The sequence below is a fragment of the Furipterus horrens genome, unplaced genomic scaffold, assembly GCF_987537825.1.
Source record: "Furipterus horrens unplaced genomic scaffold, mFurHor1.1.pri manual_scaffold_13, whole genome shotgun sequence".
Taxonomy (NCBI): domain Eukaryota; kingdom Metazoa; phylum Chordata; class Mammalia; order Chiroptera; family Furipteridae; genus Furipterus; species Furipterus horrens.
In genome coordinates, this window is record NW_028327183.1 from 1,524,941 (window position 1) to 1,547,097 (window position 22,157).

Consider the following 22,157-nt stretch of genomic DNA (forward strand, 5'->3'; position numbering starts at 1 on the left):
GGGCAGGGGCCCCCGCCTCCGCGCTGGCTTCCTGGCTGCACACTGCGCAGAGCTGCGGGGGCTCCCTGCTGGGGTCTGACTGGGAGGCCCTCTGGGGCAGGGGCACCCGCCCTCCAGCAGCACCCCCCAGCCGGCGGCAGGCACCCCAGCACCGCCGTGGAACTGAGGGCACCCCGGCCCCGGGAGAGCCCCCCCGCGCTCCCACACAGCAACTGCGGCTCACAGAAGGGTGGGCACACCCCGCTTTCAGGTTTTCCGTGTAATAAACTAGCGTCCTCACTGGGCATTTAGAGTCTAGCACTACCAGAGCCTCATTAAAACACAGAGAGGAAGGTCTGTTTCCTGAGCCGTATCAGAAATGACTGAGAGGAAAAAGCCGATTTTAACCAGGAAACATTGGTTTTTCTAATGCATCGATATGTGCAGGTAAACATGCCGAGCCTCTCCGGTTTGGAGTGCTTTAGGGAAGGGGAAGCTGGGCCGCGCTGCCGCATCCGCGCGCCACGACCCCCTGTGCACAGCAGCCGTGTGTCCGGTGTCCCCTCGCTCAGACACGGGCCAAGCCCCGTGTGAGCCGGCAGAGGGAGGCGCCGCGGAGGAAGGAGAGCAGAGAGCCCCCCGTCTCGTGGGGACCCAGAAGCAAGCTGTTATCCACACGTTAGTGTGAGTCGGTATCTGTTCTCCCTGGATGCAACCTTGCGCTCATTTCTAGAATTCCTTACCAACACCAATAGCGAGAGAAAACAACGTTAATCAAACTTCCTCTCAGAATCATTTATAAAATGGCTCACTCTGACCAGATCAGCCAAAGGTGGAGGGGGCAGACTTAATTCTCTGGCCGAGGACTTGCATCCCAAGTTTCAGCCTGGACAGAATGCGTCGTGCCAGCGAGTGGTCCACTGCAGACCCGCTGACAGGCCCCCCACCACGGACTCAAAGACAGCAGGATGCGCCCGGGTAGTTAACGAAGCACTCAGTCTCTCTGCAAAGTGGCTGTGACAAGTGGCAGGCGACTTTTGGTGCTCAGCAGGGACCGCACCGGTTCCCCCTCTTATCCCCTGCCCACGGCCCCCATGCACAGGGACCAAAAGCATCTGACAGACACTCACTGTGAACTATTCCCATGGGGGCCCCGCAGGCAGGAGGAAACAGCCTCGGAAGGAAATTCCAAGCACTGTAGGCCCAAGGCATCTAAGCAGAGGGTCCGCCAGCCCCGGAGGACACCCCCTTGTGCTAGGACAGCCCCCCCTGCAGTCAGCGGGAGGCTGGCCAGGGGCCTCTGTCCGCACAGCGCGGACACCCTGGGACGTCCTCTCGGTGCGGCCAACAGCTGGGCCTCCGGGCAGCTCAGATCCAAGACTGGGGGCCCCACTAAGCTGAGTGTCTCCCCAGAAGACAGAGCAAGGTGTGCGCTTTACCGAGCGCCGCCCTGTAACGAACGAAGAGCTCATTCAAACAGACGTGCCGGGCACGCGGCCTCCTCCCGGCAGGCGAACAAGCGCCGTCCGCAGAGCACGCACGAGGGGCAGGCAATTAATTAGTTTCCAAACTTGAGGAAAACATGCGTACTTCTACCCTTCTCTTAAAACCACTGATTCCAATTATTATTCTAGTATAAACACAAGAAGGATTCCCAAACAGAGCTATGATTAGTCTGGTTCAAAAACGTCTGTCTCCACTTCATAATATTATTATTATTACTTTAAGAGAAAGAGAGAGAGAAAGTAAGCAAGCAGGACAGGAGGACAGGAGGCAATCGGAATGAGCACAAACAGTGACACAGCCCCAGGAAACCGCAGACCGTGGGAGTCAGTGAACAGTGGCAGGAGCGCCCCGATGGAGAGGACCGGGAGGACTCTGGGAGGGTCGCCAAAGCAGAGGGCACACGCGACACAAGCGCAGAGGGCGCCCCGGCAGCGTTGCAGAGGCGCGGAAGGCCGTGCTCCACTCACCAGTGCTGGATCCGCTCTCGGCAGCCCGTGACCACCTGCGGTGGAAACAGATACTCGTCATGAGAAACAGGGCCATGCACACAGCGACATCAGCGCATCAGGGACGGGGACGACGCTGTTACAGATGGGACGGCCTCTCAGACTCCATTCTTACTTGTCACAGGCACGGAGACAGGAGTGTCGTTTGCAAGCAGTGCGTGCTATCACGCCCCGTGACGCGGGCTGATAAACGCAGGACAGATGATGGCTTCCCGGCTCGTGCCTGGTGCAGGCCCACTTCAGAGCCATTAGATGACATGTGATATCAGATAACTAGGATTTTGTACAACCTGCAGACCTGTTTTCAATGTTACACATTTTGCAGAACACGCAAATGTTACAAATAACAAAAAAGCCAATGCAACATCCATGTTTCACCAGTAAGAGGAAATGACAGGAGTGAAGATACTTTATATTGTCAGTATATCTCCAAATGTTTTCACCTGCAATTTTTATTCTGACGCATTAAAAATGAGTTCAGTGATGCTTTTCTACAGCATTTTCAGAAAGAAATACTTAGCATAAAGAGACGCTCTGAACAAGCCCATTTGTGCCCCCGGTGAGTTGTGATACAATTTTGAGCAGCCCTGGCCAGTTGGAACCATGTATATAATAGTAAAAATAAAATTAAGTATAAAACTTGCTTCCCTTAGAGACAGTTCAGTAGCGCTATCTAAAAGTGCCCAGAAAACAAGAACAGTAACCAATAAAAGGGGAAAAAATACCTGAATGAAAATTTTAAAGTAGCACTGCTTTCAAAGATTATTAATCATCTTTTTTTAATGGCCCATCAATAAAAAATTAAACCAGCTCAAACACCGCGCCAGTGCCACCTGAGACAGGGACACGCAGAACGAAGGCCACGGGAGAGCGCAGCAGCGCGCCTGGGGGTGCCGTGTGCGGCGCCGACCACGCTCCTGTGTGCGCCCAACGCGGCGCCCAGAAATCACAAGGCGGGGTCGGGCTGCCACTGTCTCTATTACAACGTTTAACTCCTGAAATAAATGTCCTCCTTTGAGACGTCTCAAATACTAGGGCCGCAGTCCTGTACCAAATACGGGCTGTGATCAAATCCCCACCGCACCGCACGCGACCTCGGCGTACGGCAGCCCCTTTCACAGGGAGCTCGCTCAGGGAGACTCGCTCGCAGAACAACACTGCATCGCAGGGACGACCCGTAACGGGGTGCTGACTCCCCATCTGGACCAGCAGCTAAACCTGCATCCACGCACGTCGCTGCTTCTGATTGGGCCGGAATCATAAAATACACACACAGAATTCAGTGTCAATTGGAAAAGAAATTTACACGATGAAATCCTCTCTGTCAAGTTCCTCTTGAACAGCCAGCCCCCTTACAAGAAGAGACCCAGAAGCCGCCGGGAGGCCGGGCAGTGCCCACGTGTGCCGCGGCGCAGCAGTGGGCCAGCCCGGGAAGGAGAGCCCCGCGCCCAGAGCTCGGTGTTCATTAACCTCCGCATGATAATCCCGCTGCAGCTGCATATTAACTAGTTACATATTCATAATCAGCTACATTATTTAAAGGACCTTCAATGAGATTTTCTATGCAATATCCATTAGTGACAGTGTTAAAGGTTACCCAAGATAGTCTACTTAATGCTTCCAGGAAGCCTTTTTAATTAGTAAATATGTAAATTTGGTACACATGCCTTTTACGTTTGAGAACCAAGTCCCGGGTAGAGTCCCTGTGTTCCTGCCATCACCCGTCACCCGTCCCCCCGTCTGCTCCCCACTTGGTTCCGGCTCTCTCCCCCCACCCCACGTCACCACACCCCAGCCCCTTCCCTTTCCTAATGAGTTTCCCAGGAACACATTTCAAGGATAAAACAACAAAAATCTAATTCATCATTTACAAGGGAAACGTTCACTGTCAAAATACTGCCATTCAAGTCTGTATGAGGGACGTGTGGGGTGCAGAGCAGGGCCGTCCATGAAGCCCCACCCAAAAGAGGGGAGCTGCCCTGAGCAGCTGGGGAACGCAGGGCGGGGGGAGGGACGGGGGAGGGGCAGGCGGACGCAGTGGCAGGGATTTGGCCTGCAGGACTCAGAGGCAGGGCCCCACACGACACTGGAACCCAAGCAGCTGTATTTACAGTTTAAGATATCTACAGTTTTCTTCTCCTGACAGCAAAATTTTTTTTAACCTAGTAAATTTCTACAGTTTAGCTGCGAAGGAAAATTTTTAAAGGAAGAAAATCTTATGATTCAAATTTGAAGCTAGCTGGGTTAAAAAAAACTGTCTTATTTTTCTGTTACGTTAAATAATTCCAAATAATCATGTCTGCTCTGAAAATGAACTCAGATTAATCCCTTTAACTATTAAATAAATAAAGTAACTATAAGGCAGTGAAGCTGGTTCTATTAGCAACTCTTGAAAAACAAACCAAAACAACAACAAACCCCTAATGACTTGTGGTCCTTCACAGAAGGTTTTCTTTTTAATAAGGTGGCTGTGGAGGACCAAGTCCAGCTCTCTAACTTAAACCTGCCAAAACATGCAACTACTCCTCCTTAAAAGTCTTACTGAGTCATTTTTACAGAAAGAACCAGTTGGCAGGCTTCACCAGCTGAAGTAACTGCCTAGTAAGCTCCTTGACACAAGCTCGCGAGCCGCCGGGAGCTCACAAACGAGGCGCGCCCCTGAGCAGCAGCACAGCCCACGGCCGAGGGGAGAGGAAGGCCTCGGACCGCCTCAGCCCTTGTTAGGAGCCTTGACCAAGCACCCAGCAGCCACCCGCGTGGGCTCTCAGACTCAAAGCTGCCCCTGCGAGGACGAGTAACCGAGTTCTGCCCAGACTTCACATCATAAAAATCAAGCCGCGGACAGCCCAGTGAGGTTCCCCTGAAGAGAGGCAGCCCGTGTGCAGAGATGGAGAAACCTGCCCCGCATTGGCCAGCTGCCAGCGCTGGGAAGAGAGGAGATCACTTTCAGAACCAGGCCCACCAAGGACAGCGTCCACGGGGGCAGCTCTGGGCACCTGCAGCCTCGCCCTTACACGTGGCTGCTGCCCCTGTACGCCCCCCACAAACCCATGGTCTCCCACAAGCAAGAGCCCCCCATAACGTCAGCAACAGCAAGGAAGCTTAACTCCAGCCATGCGCCAGGGAAAGCCCGCAGGTCTTCCAGTGCTCATACAGCTCCGGGCCCCGGCAGGCCAGGCCATCCCACGTATGAATACCGAATTCCCAAGTCCCCTTACATACGTGCGCGTGCTGGGGGGATGAGGGGAGTGGGCCAGCCCGATAATTAGACTCACGCCTCATTGTATTTTTGAGGGACTCATAGCTGATCAAGTTAGAGGTCCAGGGTGACAATGACAGCCCACCCAGCACCCTGCGTCCCTTTACCTCAGTGTCCTGTTAGCGTGCAAGCACACTCCTTTGCAAAGGGCCAGAGTAATAGAGGACCAGCATTCCAGCCAGAGAAGTATATGGGATACAGGGATGGTAATCGTCCTTTGCTGTCCCTTTAGAAAGCATTGAGGGAAGGGGGGACGTACAGGTTCTCATTCAAAAACCATGACCAGCCCTGGCTGCTGTGGCTCAGTGGATTGAGCGCCAGACTGCAAACCAAAAAGTCGCCAGTTCGATTCCCAGTCAGGCCACATGCCTGGGCTGTGGGTCAGGTCCCCAGATGGGGGCATGTGAGAGGCAACCACACACTGATGTTTCTCTCCCTCTCTTTCTCCCTTCCCCTCTCTAAAAATAATAAAATCTTAAAAATAAACAAACAGCAAATAAATTATGAAATGCAATAAAAATAATAATATCAAGGGATAAATCTAAAACACATGGAAGATGTATATACTAAAAAAAAAAAAGCCAATACTAAAAGAAGTTATGAAAATAACAGAAAGATATACCATGTTCATGGACTAGAAAATTTACTGTTGTAAACATACCCATTTTCCCCAAATTGATCATAGATCCAATGCACTCCAAGCAAAACCCCAGCAGGTTACTTTGTGAGACTGAAAGGCTGATCTAAAATAGTCCTGTAAAAGCAAAGGGTCAAGAAAAGCAAAGGCAATCTTGAAAAAGAACAAAGCTAGAGAAATTTTACTACAAGACGGAAAGCCTTGTAAGAAACTGTGGTACTATTGCAAGTACAGGCAAGTAATCCAACAGAAAAGAACAGAAGAGAAACAGAACTACACATACGTCATCACGTAAGTCATGAAGAAGTCATACTCCCTATGGAGTTAGAGACGTGCCTTAGGAGTGGGGGTTACAGGCCAGCAAGAGGGGCCACATTCAAACAGACCAGCCCGCACAGAACCCAAAGCCAGCCCCCACCGGAGTCACGCTGACCCATGGGCCCTGTGGATGCTACAAGAAAACGTACCCCTCTTTGAAGGAAGGTAACCCCAGCTAAAGTCCCTACACGCTCCACTACGATGTCTGGCGTTCAGTTAAAAATTGCACGAAAAGAGAAGCAGCTAACTAAGGAACCAAGAGGAAAAATAAACAATCAAAAACAGAGCCTAACGTGACTTACACTCTGCAGATGCTTTGCAATTAACGCCCTCGTGAAAACACAGGGAAGGTTGGAGACGTCACCAGAGGGCTCGAATCCATTTAAAATGTCAAACCATAAATTCTAAAAATAAAAAACAAACGAGCTGAGTTTAAGCACTTGTTAGATGGGTTTACTAGCACCCTCAGTAGATAAGACCTGAGGGTTAGTGAACGGAATACAGGTCCACAGAAGGCACCCAAACTGGCGTGCAGAGCAACGGGAGCCAGAAAACGGAGCGAGGACCCCGTGAGAAGTCTCACCGTGTGCGTCCCGGGCACAGAAAGCAGAGAGAAAATGGCTCAAAACCAGTATCTGAAGAGTAGGTAAGAATCTCCCAAACTCACAAAAGCCATCAAATGACAGATGCAGGAAAGTCTACACACTCACGGCAGGCTGAACACAAGGAGAACCCCGTCCAGGCACAACACAACCACGCGCCTGGAAGCCAAAGGTGAAGAGAACACGCACGGGCAGACAGAGGGGCAAACACCCCGCAACTGCCCTGGGACGAGAACAGTGAGACCGACCGACGGAGAGCAAACAGAACTTGGAAAGGCCGTCAACGGTCGCGGAATGGCATCTGTAAAGCGCTGGGGGGGGACCTACCAGCCTGGGAGTAAATAAAAACTGAGATATAATGTTTAACACAACAATAACCCTAGTGTGTTGGGGGTTAAAGACATGTAGAGGTAAAAGATATGATAACAGCACACACAAGGGGGTCTGTTAATTAAATTAAGTTACCAAATGCTGACCCGAATACTTTCCTAAGTGGCAAAACTTCAGATCAGTGAATAATTTCCTACTTACCTAAGGGAGACTGTAAAAGGAAAAGAATACATATTATAATCTCTAAGGTAGTAACTAAGAGGAAAATAAAAACCCTATCACCACAAAGCCAAGCTTCTAAAATATATTTTATTAGCACAAAAGAAAGAGAAATAAAGGAAAAACAACAAAGTTGACAAGTGGAAAATATATGGCAAGATGGGTAGACTTAAACCACAACTAAGTGATGACGGAGAAAATGCAAAGACCTAAGCAAATAACACATGTTCACAGATCAAACGGTGACAATAAAAGCCTAACAGGTAACGTCGGAACGCTGATACTCCAAGGACTGGCAATGCCAAACACGGCAACACGTACGGAAAGACCTGACCCGCTGTTTCCCCATAAGAGCCTGGCGAGGACAGCCTGGCGGTCCCCCGAGAGAAGGTGCGCGCCCCGTGGAAGGGCTGACGAGACCCAGCCCACCGTGGTGGGAAGGAAGGGGTCAGGCAGGCCACCACAGGCCTGTGTGGACAGCGTGGCCCCGTGTCATGCCGGGGATGGGCAACCAGGGATCAGGGACGAAGGTGGGTGAGCCTGAGCGGCGTGGGCGCCAGCCACGCGAGCGGGGAGAGAGCAGAGGCCCCGCAGCAGCCTGGGAGCAAGGGCAGAAGGACGAGGAGACGGAGGCCAGGGCGGGAGAGGAGAAGGCCCTCACCCAGGCTCTCGAGGGGGGGGGGGGGGATTTTGCTAAGTTTACCCCTCATGTCCCCTGTCACCACCGCTGCTCCGCATGGCACCAGAAATCCTAGCCGATGCAAAAGGCACGGAAGATAAGCAGCATAAGGATCGGAGAGGATAAAATAAGGCAAGCTTGAGGACCCGCAGCGAGACAGGCACGACCCAGTTTCCGGACGACTTACAAAGCCACAGTAATTGCACAGGGTAGGTCTGGTGCAAGGACAGACACACAGGCCAATGGAATACAGTCAAGAAAGAGACCCGCAGGTCCAGCCACCTGACTGGTGACAGAGATGGCAACGCAGTGCAGAGGACAGTCTTCCCAGCAAGCGGAGGTGGGGCACCTAGCTACCCACCTCGTAGAAAGTGAAGCGTGACCTCAACAGCCCCCCCATTGGACACAAGCCTGTTCCGGGGGGCTGCAGATGGGACCGTGAAAGGCAGCACTAGGACGCTTTTAGAAGACGCAGGGGCGGACATCTCTGAATGCTGGGGTCGGGGAGACCAGACACAAAACCAGGCGGAAGGCCACCGGGCATACAGGAGGTGCCTGTTCAGGTCCAGGCGCTACCGTCGCAGCAAGGGGGGAATGACAAAAGACTCCTGAAAAGGTGCTCCTCTCAGAAGTGCATCGAGAATTACTGAGTCAATTAGAATATGGCAAACATGCCAACAGGAACCGGGCAAGAGCAGGTGTTTTACCAAAAAGCAATGCAACGATCCAATAAACATTAGAAAAGGCGACCCGCTTCATGAGCCACGACCCAGACGCCTAGCGACTATGACAAGCACAGGGAGAGGCGAGTGGTGACGAGGACTTCCACCCCCGCTGACAGGAGAGCCAACTGTGACCACTTCAGGAAGCGAGTAGACCTGAAGGCACAAACACCCCATGAGAAAGTTCAGGGCAAGACCCTGAAAAACCAAGAGCTAACGAGGATCCTGACACCCCACTTCCAGCGCCTGCCGCAGCACCTGGCCACACACACAGGACTCACTCGCTCTAATGCAACCCCGCGCGTCCCCTTCCACGCGCGTGACAAACGGAGGCTTTTAAGTTAAGATCAGTGGGATCCCCAAACACATTCCAACGGCTCCTCACCTAACAAAATAAAAACCAAGACCCTCCACTGCTGGGAGACAGCTCCGGGCCCATGGGTTCTGACCGGCGTGCCCTGGCCCGGGTGTGAGACCCCAAAATACCCTCCCCAGGCCATGCAGTTTGCCCCCCACTCACGTTAGGGTCCTGCCCAAACAGAGCCTCGCGGACAGGAGGGCCCTGGCCTCCTTACCTAAGAAGTCCCCTGCGGCCCTCGACACCTGACTTCTCGCTCCACCTAACCTCACAGCCCGTGCCATCTCCAGTGGGCCCGCTCCAAGTCTCTGCCACGAGCATGTCACTTCCGCTGAAGCAGCGACTCCGTTTTGGTCACTCCTGCACCCTCTGTAGGGTGCATCCGGTACAGAATGGGCGCTCGGTAAGGATCTGCTGACGAGTGACCCGGCCTGGGCTTGGGGCTTGGAGAGAAAAGCTACTGCACGGGATACGTGGCAGTTTCTCCGCGAGAGAAATATGAAAACTCCCCACAAGTTATTGTTTTGCTTTATGAAAATTTTGAAATATTTACTCAATGCATTCAACTCCCTAGTTCTACATCAAAAAAGTGTAAGTTATTCCAAAATTCTGAGTGAGAATTACATGAGCCACTGAGGGACAATTACAATGAAATAATGAAGAATATTATCCTCATGAATTTTCCAAACTTACTACTATCCTGCAAATAAACTTACAAAAACAACAGTGTACAGTTCTTTTTCCACATCACAACAGCGTCTCAGTGATTCTGCTAATAAAAGATAACTGATCCTGGAGAAATAAAATACAGGCTCCTAAGCAGCTTACAATTTTTCCACCAAAAATATTACTGCTAATTGTAAAAAGTCTTGGTTAAAAGAAAAAAAGAGTTAATCCAAGTTCCCTCCTGCCCCTGTATCTCCTGACAGAGAACTGAGAGAAAACAAATCCTCGACGGGAAAAGAAAGGAAAGGAGAGTAACCAGGAAACAAGCCGCCTGGCTGGCGTTCAGACCGGCCAAGAGCCACCGCTCAGGCCCAGGAAGTAAAAGATACACCACCCCCGTTTTTCCTAAAGTGAAATTAAGGGCTATCAGAGTTCTTTATGGGAACAAAGCCCCTGCGATGTCCTTCCCTTTCAGGAAGCCGTGGGCGGCGTGCTCCGTGCCTGGCGTGTGATGCGCGTGTGCACAGACGTGACCACGAGCACGTGACACACACACGCCGCACCACCGGCCCGCCTGCGCGAGGCCTCCCACGCAGGCCCCGAGGGCTGGAGCCTCCGTTTGTCTTTATCACGAGCTCAGCTGGCAGGGGCCGCTCCGCAGCGTCCCTGCTGGATCGAAAGGGGGCAGGCGGGTCCCAGCACGGGCGCTGTCGGCGAGGACACGCTGCGGGTGCTGCCCGGTTTCTGAAGACGCCCGCCCGCCGCTTCCGCAGCTTCCCAGCGCGCTGTCCGCGCTCCCAGGGTGGCCGGGGACAGCGGCTCCGCTCCTTAAAACCTGGACACGGTCCCCCGATGAGCAACAGGCAACCGCACCCCGCGGGCCCCCGGCCACCCACCGCGGCCGCAGCCTGACACCTGGCCCCTAAGGCGCCCTGCGCCCGGGACGCCCCATTTCTCCCCTCGGCGTCTACCCGCGGGCGCGCTCCTGGGGTGGGGGGTCGGGGTGGCCCCACGCACCATCGGCTGGCCTGACGCGCGGAAACCCGGACCTGCTGCGCCCGGGTCCCCCCCACCCAGCAGCGCCCCCACGTCCGCGCCCCTGGGGCTGGGCGGGCGTCAGAGCCGGAACGCAGCCCCTCGCAACAGCCCTGACCACTTCCTAGGTGACGGTCCCCACGGCACTGAGTTCTCCGAGTGCAGCCGGACCCCGGGTCCCCCGAGCAGCGAGCGTGCCCCGCGGGGAGGCCCGGGAGCGGGCCCTGGGCGCCGGGTCGGTGTCCCCTGGGCACGGCTGTCCGGCCCCCACGGGTCCCAGCCCAGGGCGGTTTTCACGCGACACTGGGCGCCGCGGCGGGGGCTGTTCCGGGCGCTGCGGGCGTATCCTCCGTAGTCCAGGCCGCCGCCGCCGAGGGTCTGCCCCGCCGTTCCTGCCAAACGGCCGAGCAGGGGTGGGCGGGCGCGGCTCTGCCGAGAACGGGTCACCGGCCTCCCGAGGAGCGGTCTTCTCCTCCTTCCAGGCTCGTCTTCAGAGAAGAAAGGTGCGTGGACGTCTCCCAGCCTGAACACGCCCGTTGGGGGACGCGTGAAGCCCCATCCACAAGGCAGCCGGGCCGGAAGCCCCGCGGGTGTGGGGGCTCCTGGAGGAAAGGGCCCCCCAGCAGGAGCATGGGCACCGCCACAGCAGGGGCCTCCGGGCCAAGCGGGGTGGGTTTGATCGTGCGTGTGTGGGGGTCAGGGCCAGGGCCCACGGCAGCCCCCCCACCCCCAGGCCGGGCTGAGGGCGCCCGCGGCGCGGCGAGTGTCCCGCAGGATCGGGCCACGGGGAAAGTCGGGGGTCCCCGGTGAGGGCGCTGGAGCGACGCCCTGGCCCCCTTACCCATGACCCCCCCCCCGACACGGGGCGCTTTGCGGGCATTAAGGCTGCTTTTCTAAGCCAGCACCGCGGGCTCCCCGGAGGGGTGACCCTGAAAAGCCCCAGGGTCCGAGGGAGGATCCAAGGGGAACCCCGGCGCGTAAACGGCGACGCCGTCCTCCGCGGGGCGCGGGCGTCTTCCCAGGCCACCCCCCGGGGACACGCGGGGCTCCCTTCCGCGCCGACGGCCGCTCAGACCGCCGAGGACCCGGCTCGGGGGCCTCCGCCGGCGCTGGGAGCGCGGCCGCCCCGGCCCGACGCCGCTTCCGGGCAGCGACCCCTCCGCCGACGGCCCGCCCCACTTTCCTGCCCGCGTCCCCGCCCCCGGGGTCCAAGGGCTGCGGACAAAGGACAACAAGAGCACGTGACAAAAGTTTCTGCCGTCACTTTCGGCCTCCCTCGCGGCCCGGAGGCTGAGCGCTTCCGCGGGGCGGGGCGGGAGCCAGCGGGGCCGCGCCGGGCGTCGGGCTGGGGGTCGGGCCGGGGGTCGGGCCGGGGCGGGGGACGCGGGCGCCCCGCGAGACGCGGCGGAAGCGCGGGCCCGGCCGCGGCCTGTTACCTTTTCCTGCTCCTCGCGGAGCCGCGCCACCTCCGGGGCGCGCAGCGGGGCCGGGGCCGAGGCGGCGGCGAGGGGCGCGGGGTCCGGCGGGGCCTCCATGGCGGGCCGGGCCCTCAGCGGGGCGAACGAGTCCTAAACAAGTGTTTGCGGAGGCGGCGCGGCCGGCGGCTGCCCGGCGCCCGCGTGCGAGCCCTCATGCACGGCGCGCCCCGCGCTGAGGAGGCCGCGCCCGCCTGCTCCGCCGCGGCTCGCGTCCCGGCTGCCCGCCGCCGCATCTCACACGCGCATGCCGCCCGCCGCCCGCCGCCGTCGCGGGCTCGGAGCGCAGGGCACCCGGGGAGCGGGAGGCGCTGTCCGGCGGCCCGGCCGAGCCTGGCGTCCCGAGGCGGCGCGCTCCCACGTGGCCCCGCCCCGCACCCCGCCCGCGCGGCACGCCGGGAAGCGCGCGGCCCCGCCCTCGCCCCGCCCCCGCCGGTCACGTGGGGCGCGGCTGCCCGAGGCCGAGGCTGTGCGCGGCCTCCAGAAGCTTTCGTGCCGATCGGGGTCCGCGCCCCGGGAGCGTCCCCGGGCCCGAACACGGACTTAGCCTCGTGCCCCGCATTCCCGCCGCCCCGCAGCCCCGGCGTCCGGTGCCGCCTCTGGCGGCGGGAGCTTCATTCACGCACTCAGGCTGCCGCTTCGGCCATTGAGCCGGAGCAAATGCCAGTCCTCCCTGCGCCTGTTTAGGGAACTGGAAGATGCACTTCTGTCTGCCCGTGTAGTGACTCCTGCGCACGTGCTGACGTGCGCTTACCAAGGCCACGGTCCTCATCCCACAGCGCTCGGTGTGAACAAGGCCTCTCCTCCGATCCTCGCGGTCCCGTGCCGTCTCCCCTGCCCCGTTAGTGCGCGCTGCATGGACGTGGCCCTGACACCCGGCGCGGCGCATCCCCGCTCCCGTGCGGCCGCAGGGACTGGGTAGTTCAGGAAGGGGCATGGGCACCCCACAAATACAGGGTTTCTGGAGGCTTCTGCGGACGTTCTTCCTCCTTCTTTGGAGGTGCTTCCATAAGGCATCTACCCGTCCCTCGGCCGGGAAGCCCCAAGCACGCCGCCTGCTGTGTTTCATCCAGGAAGGCCACCGAGATGCCTCGGGATCTCAGAACGAAGTCGACGGTGCGGCCAGCCCGCAGAGCCCGAGCCCGCGGCCGCATCCCGGCGCCTGTGCCTGGGCTGAGGCCGCCCGGGCCGGAGTCTGCATGACCTGCAGCCTTCGGGTTAAAGACACCAGCGCATCTCCTGGCTGATTCCAGCGGTTCCTATCAGAGTTTCCACTCCGGGCAGCCAGAGACACGTGGCGCACACACACCCAGTCTATTCTCAGCTCCACGGCCAGAGTGAGCTCTTCATACGAACCCAGATCGAATCGCTCTCCCCCGCGGGGCCCTCCGTGGCCTCTCACTGCAACCGGGAAAAGCCAGGCGCCCCTCTGGAATCCTACATTACCCACCCACGTTCCCACCTCCCGCAGGGCCCCTGCCTCCCATGCCACCCCAGGGGCTTCTCTCCTTCCTCTTTAGACACTTTCCACGGATGCCCGCCTCGGGGTCTTTGCACTGGCCAGTCCTTCTGCCTGTGACACTTCTTCCAGGTCTTTGCAAGGCAAGCCCTTTGCGTCACTCAGACCGCCCTTCAAATAGCCAGGCTTTCCTGCTCTGCTGTCCTTAGCGGCCCGCACCCCTCCTCAAGCCTCCACTAGCAGCTCACTTTTTAAACTTTCATCACAGCAGAGCAGCATAGTAATGAACTCCACATGTCCACCGCCCGGCTTTAACAATAATCCGCCCACAGCCAAGTGTATTTCATCCCAACCTCCCCACCTCGCTGTTCCAAAGCAAATTCGCTACTTGTATCACTCCACTTGTAACTATTTCCGCATAGGTCTCTACCAGGTCGATACTTTTTGTTACAATATAACCACAATATCATTATCAAACCTAAGAAAAATCGTTACAGTGACAATCACTCCTTTTTTGTGTCCTGGTAGTTTAACATATCTACCCTCTTGACAGTTTTAAGTGCTCACTGTAGTGAACTGTGTTATACGACAGGACAGGAGAGCTCACTGAACTCGTGAGGCTGAGACTTTGTATCCACGCGTAGCAGCGGCTCCCACGTCTGCTCCCCGCAGCCCGGGGCAGCCACCTCGCACTCGGCTTTCCGTTCCTCCTGTAGGCAGGACGGTGCAGTATTGCCCTGCTGTGACTGGCTTACTTCCCCTCGCGTAACGTCCTCAGGGTTCGCCCAGTTGTCACATGTGTATGACAGGGTTTCCTCGTTTTTTTTTAAAGCTGAAGATATCACTGTATGTATACGCCACGTTTTCTTTACCCCAGGACGGACATGCCGGTTGTGCACACACCCTGACTATTGGTAATAACGCTGCAGCGAACATGGGGGTGCACATATCTCTCTGAGATACCAATCTCAACTCTTTCAGATAAATAGCCAGAAGTGGAGTTGCTGGGTCATATGGTAGTTTTATCTTAATTTTTTTTTTGGGGGGGGGGCATGCTGTTTTCCACAGCAGCTGCACCGTCTTACACTTCTACCCACAGTGCACAGGGCCCCACTTCTCCACACCCTTAACGGCACCTCTTAGCTTGGGTTTCCGGACAACGGCCATCCAAACCGGTGTGAGGCTGTCTTTGTTGTGGTTTCAGTTTGCATTCCCCTGATGAGTCGTGAGTTGAGCATCTTTATACATATCTGTTTGGGACATTAATAATTCCTTAACATTATCCAATACCCAGGGAAGTTCCAAGTTTTGTGAAAATTAGAAAGAAAATGTCCTGGGACCCCTGCAGATCAGCTGAACCATGCATGATCCCTGTGTTTCAACAAATTCTGGGGTGGTTCTTCCATGGCCCAGCTTGGGTCCCCTGCCACATCCAGCAGCATCAGCCGGACACATCGCTGGTGACAGGGTACTTCCTTTGGGAAACAGTCGTCATTGTGGAAAATGCCTCCTTTTAGAGTTGTGTTGCTCTTAGTAAAGGCAAAATTTGAATGTCTTTTCCTTTGAAATAAAGAATTAAAACACTCACACATGGCCGAAGTGTCCTTGGAGCACAACCCCCAGCATGGATCCCAGCCCCCAGCGCTCACAAGGATCAGTCTGGTGAGTATCCTTCTGTGCTAGTTTCTGTGCCTTCGACATTTTCCCTCAAGCTGTGCCCCCAATTTGTCTCCCTGGAGTTCCTGAGCTTTTAAAATGTGTTTCTCTGCTTCTGAATTGCTTGGCCAAAATTTGAAGATGGTTCTTGTGGCCTCTCACGTTTTTCCAGCCTGGTCTCCTCCTTTTCCCCTTTTACTTGACAAGGTCACGGTCTTGCCAAGGTGCAGGCCTGGCTCTCTGGGCCAGGCATCTTGCACAGGGCTGGAGTTCTCCCCAAGGCTCTCGGCTCCCCCACCCATGGGTGTGTAAAGAGGATGAGGCACAGGTAGAGATGAAGCAAGATTGGCCATGAACTGAAAATAGTTGCAGCTGGGGGATGGGCGAGGGGAGAAAGGTATTATACATTTTGTCTTCCCAGGTGCGTGTTTACATTTTCCATAATAAAAAGTGGAAGGTAAAACAACGGGACACCACCGCACACCTATAAGAACAGCCAAAACCTGGACAGTGACACCCAGCGCCGGCGAGGACGGGCAGCAGCAGGGACACTCATCCCTCGCTGGGGGATGCGGCACGGCACGGCCCCTCTGGAAGACAGCTTGGCGGTTTCTTACCAAACTAAACATATTTTTACAGAACAATCCTGCAGTCCTGCTCCTTGGCGTTTACCCAAAGGAGTGGAGAACTATGTCCACACAAAAACCACACATGGATGCTGATAGCAGCTTAATCATGATGCCAAGACCTGGAAGCAACCAGGATGTCCTTGGGTACGTGAATGAAGAAGTAAGCTGTGGTCCACCAGACAACGGAATATCACTCAGCACTAACAGAGAGGGAGGAAGAGAGCGAGCAAGTTAGCAGCCGTGAAAAGACATGGAGACACCTTCAGTGCATGGCACCACGCGGAAGAAGCCCGTCTGACGAGCCTGCATGCTGTCCGGTCCCAACCGTATGACTTTCTGGAAAAGGCAGGCCACGGAGACGGGAGGAAGGCCAGTGGCCGCCGCGGCCTGCGGGACACGCGGAGGGATGAGCAGGAGGAGCACAGGGTGTTTAGAGCAGTGGGCCCGCTCCGTACGACGCCCTGACAAGGACTGCGTGTCATCACACATTTTGTCCAGGAATGACCACTAATGTGAGCTGTGGGCTCCGGTGACAATGACATGTCAGCGCGGGGTCATCGCTGTAACAAACTGGTGGGGGCTGCTGGTAGAAGGAAATCTCTGTACCTTCCTTTCAATATCGCTGTGAACCTAAACCTTCTCCTAAAAAAAGTTGTCGTAATAAGAAAAGAAAAGTTTAGGAGGGGGCAAGACTCAGCGGGGCGCGTGGTCCGGGGGCAGCCCCGGGCGCCACACGAGCCAGGGCTCTGCCCGCGAGGAAGTGTGCGGAGAGCGAGCAGAGCCTTCGCGTCCCGCAGGCCATTTCTGGGCGCAGGAAGGCAGCCTGACCCCGCAGTCACACGGCCTGGTCTCACCTGTGTCCTCAGCCGGCCGGGGCAAGCACCTGGCGCTGCGCCAGGTGTGACGGGCTCCGTCGCCAGCTGCTGTGATGCATGCGTCGGTCTCCCTCCTGAGGAGTGTGCTGCCATTTGCCATTACGTGCTAATAATCACCCTGCGAGTGTTTCTGCCTCGGGTGTAGAAACATCCCCACCCTGTGCCCCTGCCCTGATGCACTGCCCCCTCCCCGCACAGATCCCTCACAGTTTCCTAATTTGTCATTCCTGTGCTTGTCCTGCTGTCGCCAATGACACAAGTGGCCACGGATCATTATTTACGTGCCACCCAGGGCTCCAGGGGCCCGGTCACCTGTTCTCTGGAGCAAACCAGGTCGATGTCCTCTCTGGCCAGCTGCACGTGTCATTGACCCAGTGGCCCTCCCAGCCCTGAGGGTATCCTGTCTGCCCTCCAGAGGGGGGTCCTGGGCACTGAAGCAATAGGTGCCCTAGGTCACCACCTTGTAGGGACGGCCTCAGGGCTGGAAGGAACACCTTCCTCAGCTGCCCTCTAACCCTCCTGACCAGGCAGGGCCTTTGCTGAGGCCAGGAGCTCAGCTGAGCAAAGGCAGCCAGATCCTCATGGCCTGGGAGGGCCAGAGAGAGGCAAGGTCCAGGCAGGAGGAGCCCCGTGACATTGATGGTGGTACCCAGCCTCTAACATTGGGACAACCAGTCATCCAGAGACATGAGTCACCTCCCTCCCTAGCCATTCTTAAGGTACACAGTTTTCTCCTTTTCATTTAGTTTTTCATTGAATTGAGAAGGGGGGAGAGAGAGAGAGAGACACCAATTTGTTGGTCCACTTACTGATTCATCACTGGTTGGTTCCTGTATGTGCCCTGACCGGGGATTGAACCCACAAACTTGGCACATTAGAAGGTCACTCCAAACCAATGGAACCACCCAGCCAGGGCCAGTTTTCTTTTTTAAATTGACAAGTAGTATATGAGCTGCACCCTGTGGTACTCTTTCTTTCATTGTTGTTTTCTCCTTTCCAAGTGAAAATCATCTTTTTTTTTAAGTATTAATACAAGATAAATAGAGTATCACAAAGAAAAAAATTAAGACTACAGCAAAGCAAAAAGAACTTAAGTATAAAACAAATTCCATACACTAAGGGAAATGATACTTGTCCTCTCTGTGTAGGCTCTTCAATGTTACTTTACTTCATTCATTCATTAATTTATTCATTCATTCACTTTGCAAAGGTGTTTAGAGCTGCTAATATGTGCCAGAGACGAGATACAAAGTCATCAAAATAGAGGTCCTGCCCTAAAAGACATCGAGTAGTAGAGACAGAGAACTAGACAGGCAGTTATACTCAAAGATTTATGGTAGATGCAGGTACCACACACGCAAATAAGTTCTTTACAACAAATGCAGTCACATCATGAATGCTGTATCCCTGGGTTTTGGCCTGATGTATCAGGGGGAAATTCATGTCAGTAGAGGCATTTCGGAACAACAGAAGCAAAGTCTAGAACTCAACCTAAGGAGAAGTGTGAAAACTGCATGAAGAAAACCAAACAATTTTTACCGAAGATCATTCAAAGAAAGATTCCTAAAAATCCAGAAAGAAATCATATGCAGTGATGGGGGGCCATGAGACAGGCATTCTGCACAAATTAATCTCTGTACTTGATGCAGCTCCAAACAACGTCCACACAGGTTTGGATATGAACTTGTTAACGTTCTCAAGTTCATCCAAAGTGTAAGTGCCAAGAATAAAGTACCTGTGTGAAGAGCAGTTAGGAACACTTTGCCTGCAAATACCTAAATACAGTGGCAGAAGTAGCAGGCAAACAAAAAGTAGTACTGACAGAAGACCGTGAGAGATCAGTGATGTAGGACAGAAATTCTAGAAACTACTCTCAAGTAAACTTTGGGTTTAATTTGGTATTTCAAATTAAAGAGGAGGTAGGTAGTAACGGAGAATTTATTTGAGAAGCACCATTGAAATAAATACATAGTTTTTAAAAAGAATCTTATTCCTTATTCAAAACAATACCTGCAAACTAACATCTGATGATTTAAAGATTCAAAACAATAAAAAGAATTATAATAGAAGAAAATATGGTAGTTTTTTTTTTTTTTTTTTTAGTGCCCTTTGGATGGGAAAAGCATTCTTAGGCAAATCAAATAGACATAAAGAAAAAAAATTAACAGATTTAACTTCATTAAACTCTCTACAAAGATACTACAAACTTTAAAAAGAAGCCTCAGAATAAAAATATTTGCAATATATTTAACAGATAAAATATTCATAAGCAGAATATATAAGGATCTTCTACAAATAATCAGAAAAAGACAAAATACTTATTATAAAAGTGAAGAATGTAAAGGTGCAATTCAGAGAGGAGGAAATATAAAAGGCCAATGCATATATGGAAAATTATTAAACTTCTCTAATACTCAGGAAATGCAAATTTAAATAGATATATTTTATTTATTAGATCGATGAAAATTAAATACTTTAACCTGTGTTGTTGGAAACTATGAGCGGCTAGTGGACTGTGACTCAGCACAGCTTTGGTGGGCATGATCTAGGAATACCATTTAAAGTATTTAGCCCGGGCTGGTGTGGCTCAGTGGATTGGTGCGGGCCTGTGAACCAAAGGGTTGCCGGTTCGATTCCCGGTCAGGGCACAGGCCTGGGTTGCAGGCCAGGTCCCCAGCCAGGGTGCATGAGAGACAGCCACACACGGATGTTTCTCTCCCTCTCTTTCTCCCTCCCTTCCCCTCTCTCTAAAAGTAAATAAATAAAAACTAAAATAAAATGTTTAAATGAATAAGCCCTTGGACTCTGCAACTCTTCTAGAAATAAATCTTCTAGAAGACGTAACATTGCAACTCTTTCCAGTCAGTGACCAAGGACGCTGATGCTGACGGTGTTTGCAGGCCAGGTGGGCTACCTGGGGAGGCCCGCCCCCCACTGGCACCCACGTTCCTTTCTGAAGCACCTTCTTCGTTATCAGAGCCATGAAACCAAATATTAAGGTGAAATGGAACCAGACCAGGCTTCTAAACTGCAGCATCGCAGAAGTGTTAATCAAGACGTTCAGAAATAATGAAGCCCATTTAATCACATTGCCACTCACCAAGAATGTCTTAATTAATATTTAGGTGAGAGCAAAAAGATTGTGTTGTTAATAAATGTTGTTTTAAATATTGCTTATTTTATCTCTAGCTTATCCTCTTACAAGGAGTATTTGTGTGTGTGTGACTATAATAAACGCAGTGAAATGACAATGTCACACCCAGCAGACCCTGGGTGCAGGGTGTCCAGCAGAAGCGAGACATGACTTGGGTGCAGGGAGTCTGTCTGGGAGGGGATTTGGGGAAGCTGGAGGGAGGGCTGGTGAGGAGAGAAGGGGTGAAGAAAGGAGGGCATCCCCCGCTCCACAGAGGTCAACAAGATAACATGCAGACGGCTGTCCCCTGCCCCATGGAGGGACAGGAGAGGGGAGGGAGGGGGTCTGGACTGGACACCAGGAAAGGACGTGGGCCAGTAAGGGGCATCGTGAGGCACAGCCACCTGGTGAAGGTGGGACCGAGGTCCAGGCGTGTATCAGGACAGGAGTCTGGGACCATGCAGCCCTGTTTGAAGAAAAGCCCCCGGGAGGGTCTCTGCAGGGGGTCTCCCTGGTCAGGCACTACCTACCTGCTCGGGCCTACCTCTCAAGCCTGGAATCTTCCACCAAGCCCCCACACAGGCCAAGCCTGGGACTCCCCGCAGCCCTTCAGCCCCCTTTCCCAAAGCCTCATCTGTGGGAGGAGGAGGAAGTCCACCAGCCAGGTCCTGCCTGGCTCTGCCCCTGGGGGCAGGAGGGAGACACCCAAACCCAGAACACTCTGCCCACCCCCTCCATCCGCTTCCCCGAGGCCTGCAGACCTCGGACCTACATTTCCATGGGCCTTGAAAGAGTCAGAAAACAAAAGGCCGACCCTGGACATGGACGACAGGGTGGGGATTGACTGTGGGAGAAGAGGGTGGGCAGGGCGGGGGGAAGCAATGGGGGAAAAGCGGGACAACTGTAATAGAAAAGCAATTTTTAAAAAAGAAAAGAAAATACAAAAAAAAAAAAAAAAGTCTTCGGGTGCAAGAGTCCTGTCCTGGGTCATGAACAGGGTAAGTCCCCTCATCAGAATTTGCCGATTGATTGATTCTAGACTTGCCCATCTCTGGGATTCGAATGAACCTGAAGACTCTGCGAAAACTTGTAAATTCTTGTCAAATGTTGTAGGGGGCTGCCTGGTTTCTTTTCTTTAAAGTGACTTACCCCATCATGCTTGGCCTTAAATTCTACATGAATGCTTCGTGAATATCCCGTAGGTTTACTACCTTAACAGTTTGACATCATAGCTACAGTACGGCAGTACCTGACTTGTATATTTATGTGACTATTGTTAGAAGTGACTAATTGGGTTTGATTAGCTCCACCATTAATATTCTGTCCATAATTTAACGTGCTTCAATAAAATACCCTAAAGCGGTGTAATGATTAGATTTCAGGAATATGTGTTTTGCAATTAAGTTCTTCTTGATTTTGATATGCAGATGAAGAAATGGTGGTCTCATTTTTTTAAAAAAAAAACTGCCCTTATTAACTCAGCAGTATACTCTGAAGATTAGGTAAGAAATCCAAGATTTTCTCTTTGTATATGCTAGTTAAAATGTATTTCAATCAAGCCTATGTGGGCAAATCAGATTTGATTAGTTTAAGTTCACAGTCATTCTATCTAAATGAATAATGTGTCACCTAACATTGCAAAAATTTGATTAATAGTTTATCAGTTAATTAAAAACGGGTTTAATTTTTCTTTTTTAGGAAAATGTAAGGTAGATGTTCCTCATCTTCATCATAAATGCAAATTGTTTCCGTTTGAATCTATTGTTCCTTTCTGCTGCTTAGCCGAACTGGCGAGAAAACCGAAGCCCCCAGGAATGCCTCCCTCGGGGGCTCCCTGTGCCCCCAGCACGGTCCTGGCCCTCGCTCGCCCTGGCTGCAGCGGGCTCGCTCCAGGCGGCTGGGTCCCCGGCCGTGGCCTCTCCAGGGACCTCCCTGTCTCACTCTTGTCCCCCCCCACACACAGGCTTTGGCCACAGACGCTTCCAAACGGCAACTTCTGTCACCCTTCCCACGGAACCTCGAGAACTCCCGTCTCCGTGCGGCAGGCTCCCCTGTACCGTAGTGAGGACCCTGGGGCACCACAGACAGAAGGCTGACAAAGGATGGTCCCGCCA

General features: G+C 53.7%; 1 protein-coding gene and 1 long non-coding RNA gene across 2 annotated transcripts in view; one reads left to right on the forward strand and one right to left on the reverse strand.

Moving 5' to 3' along the window:
• URI1 (URI1 prefoldin like chaperone) overlaps positions 1 to 12,569 on the reverse strand; it is a 36,139-nt gene extending 23,570 nt beyond the window's left edge. The window contains exons 1-2 of the mRNA XM_090259336.1: positions 12,253 to 12,569; positions 1,953 to 1,987 (exon numbers count right to left, since the gene is read on the reverse strand). Coding sequence (XP_090115462.1) covers positions 1,953 to 1,987; positions 12,253 to 12,351 — 134 coding nt within the window. The 5' untranslated portion in view covers positions 12,352 to 12,569. The remainder of the gene's footprint in view (positions 1 to 1,952; positions 1,988 to 12,252) is intronic.
• A 1,863-nt stretch (positions 12,570 to 14,432) lies between these two features.
• On the forward strand, positions 14,433 to 16,363 carry LOC149993900 (uncharacterized). The gene is made up of 3 exons (XR_016507752.1): positions 14,433 to 14,664; positions 15,324 to 15,412; positions 15,828 to 16,363. It is a non-coding gene; the product is annotated as an uncharacterized LOC149993900 (long non-coding RNA).
• Positions 16,364 to 22,157: the final 5,794 nt, after the last annotated feature.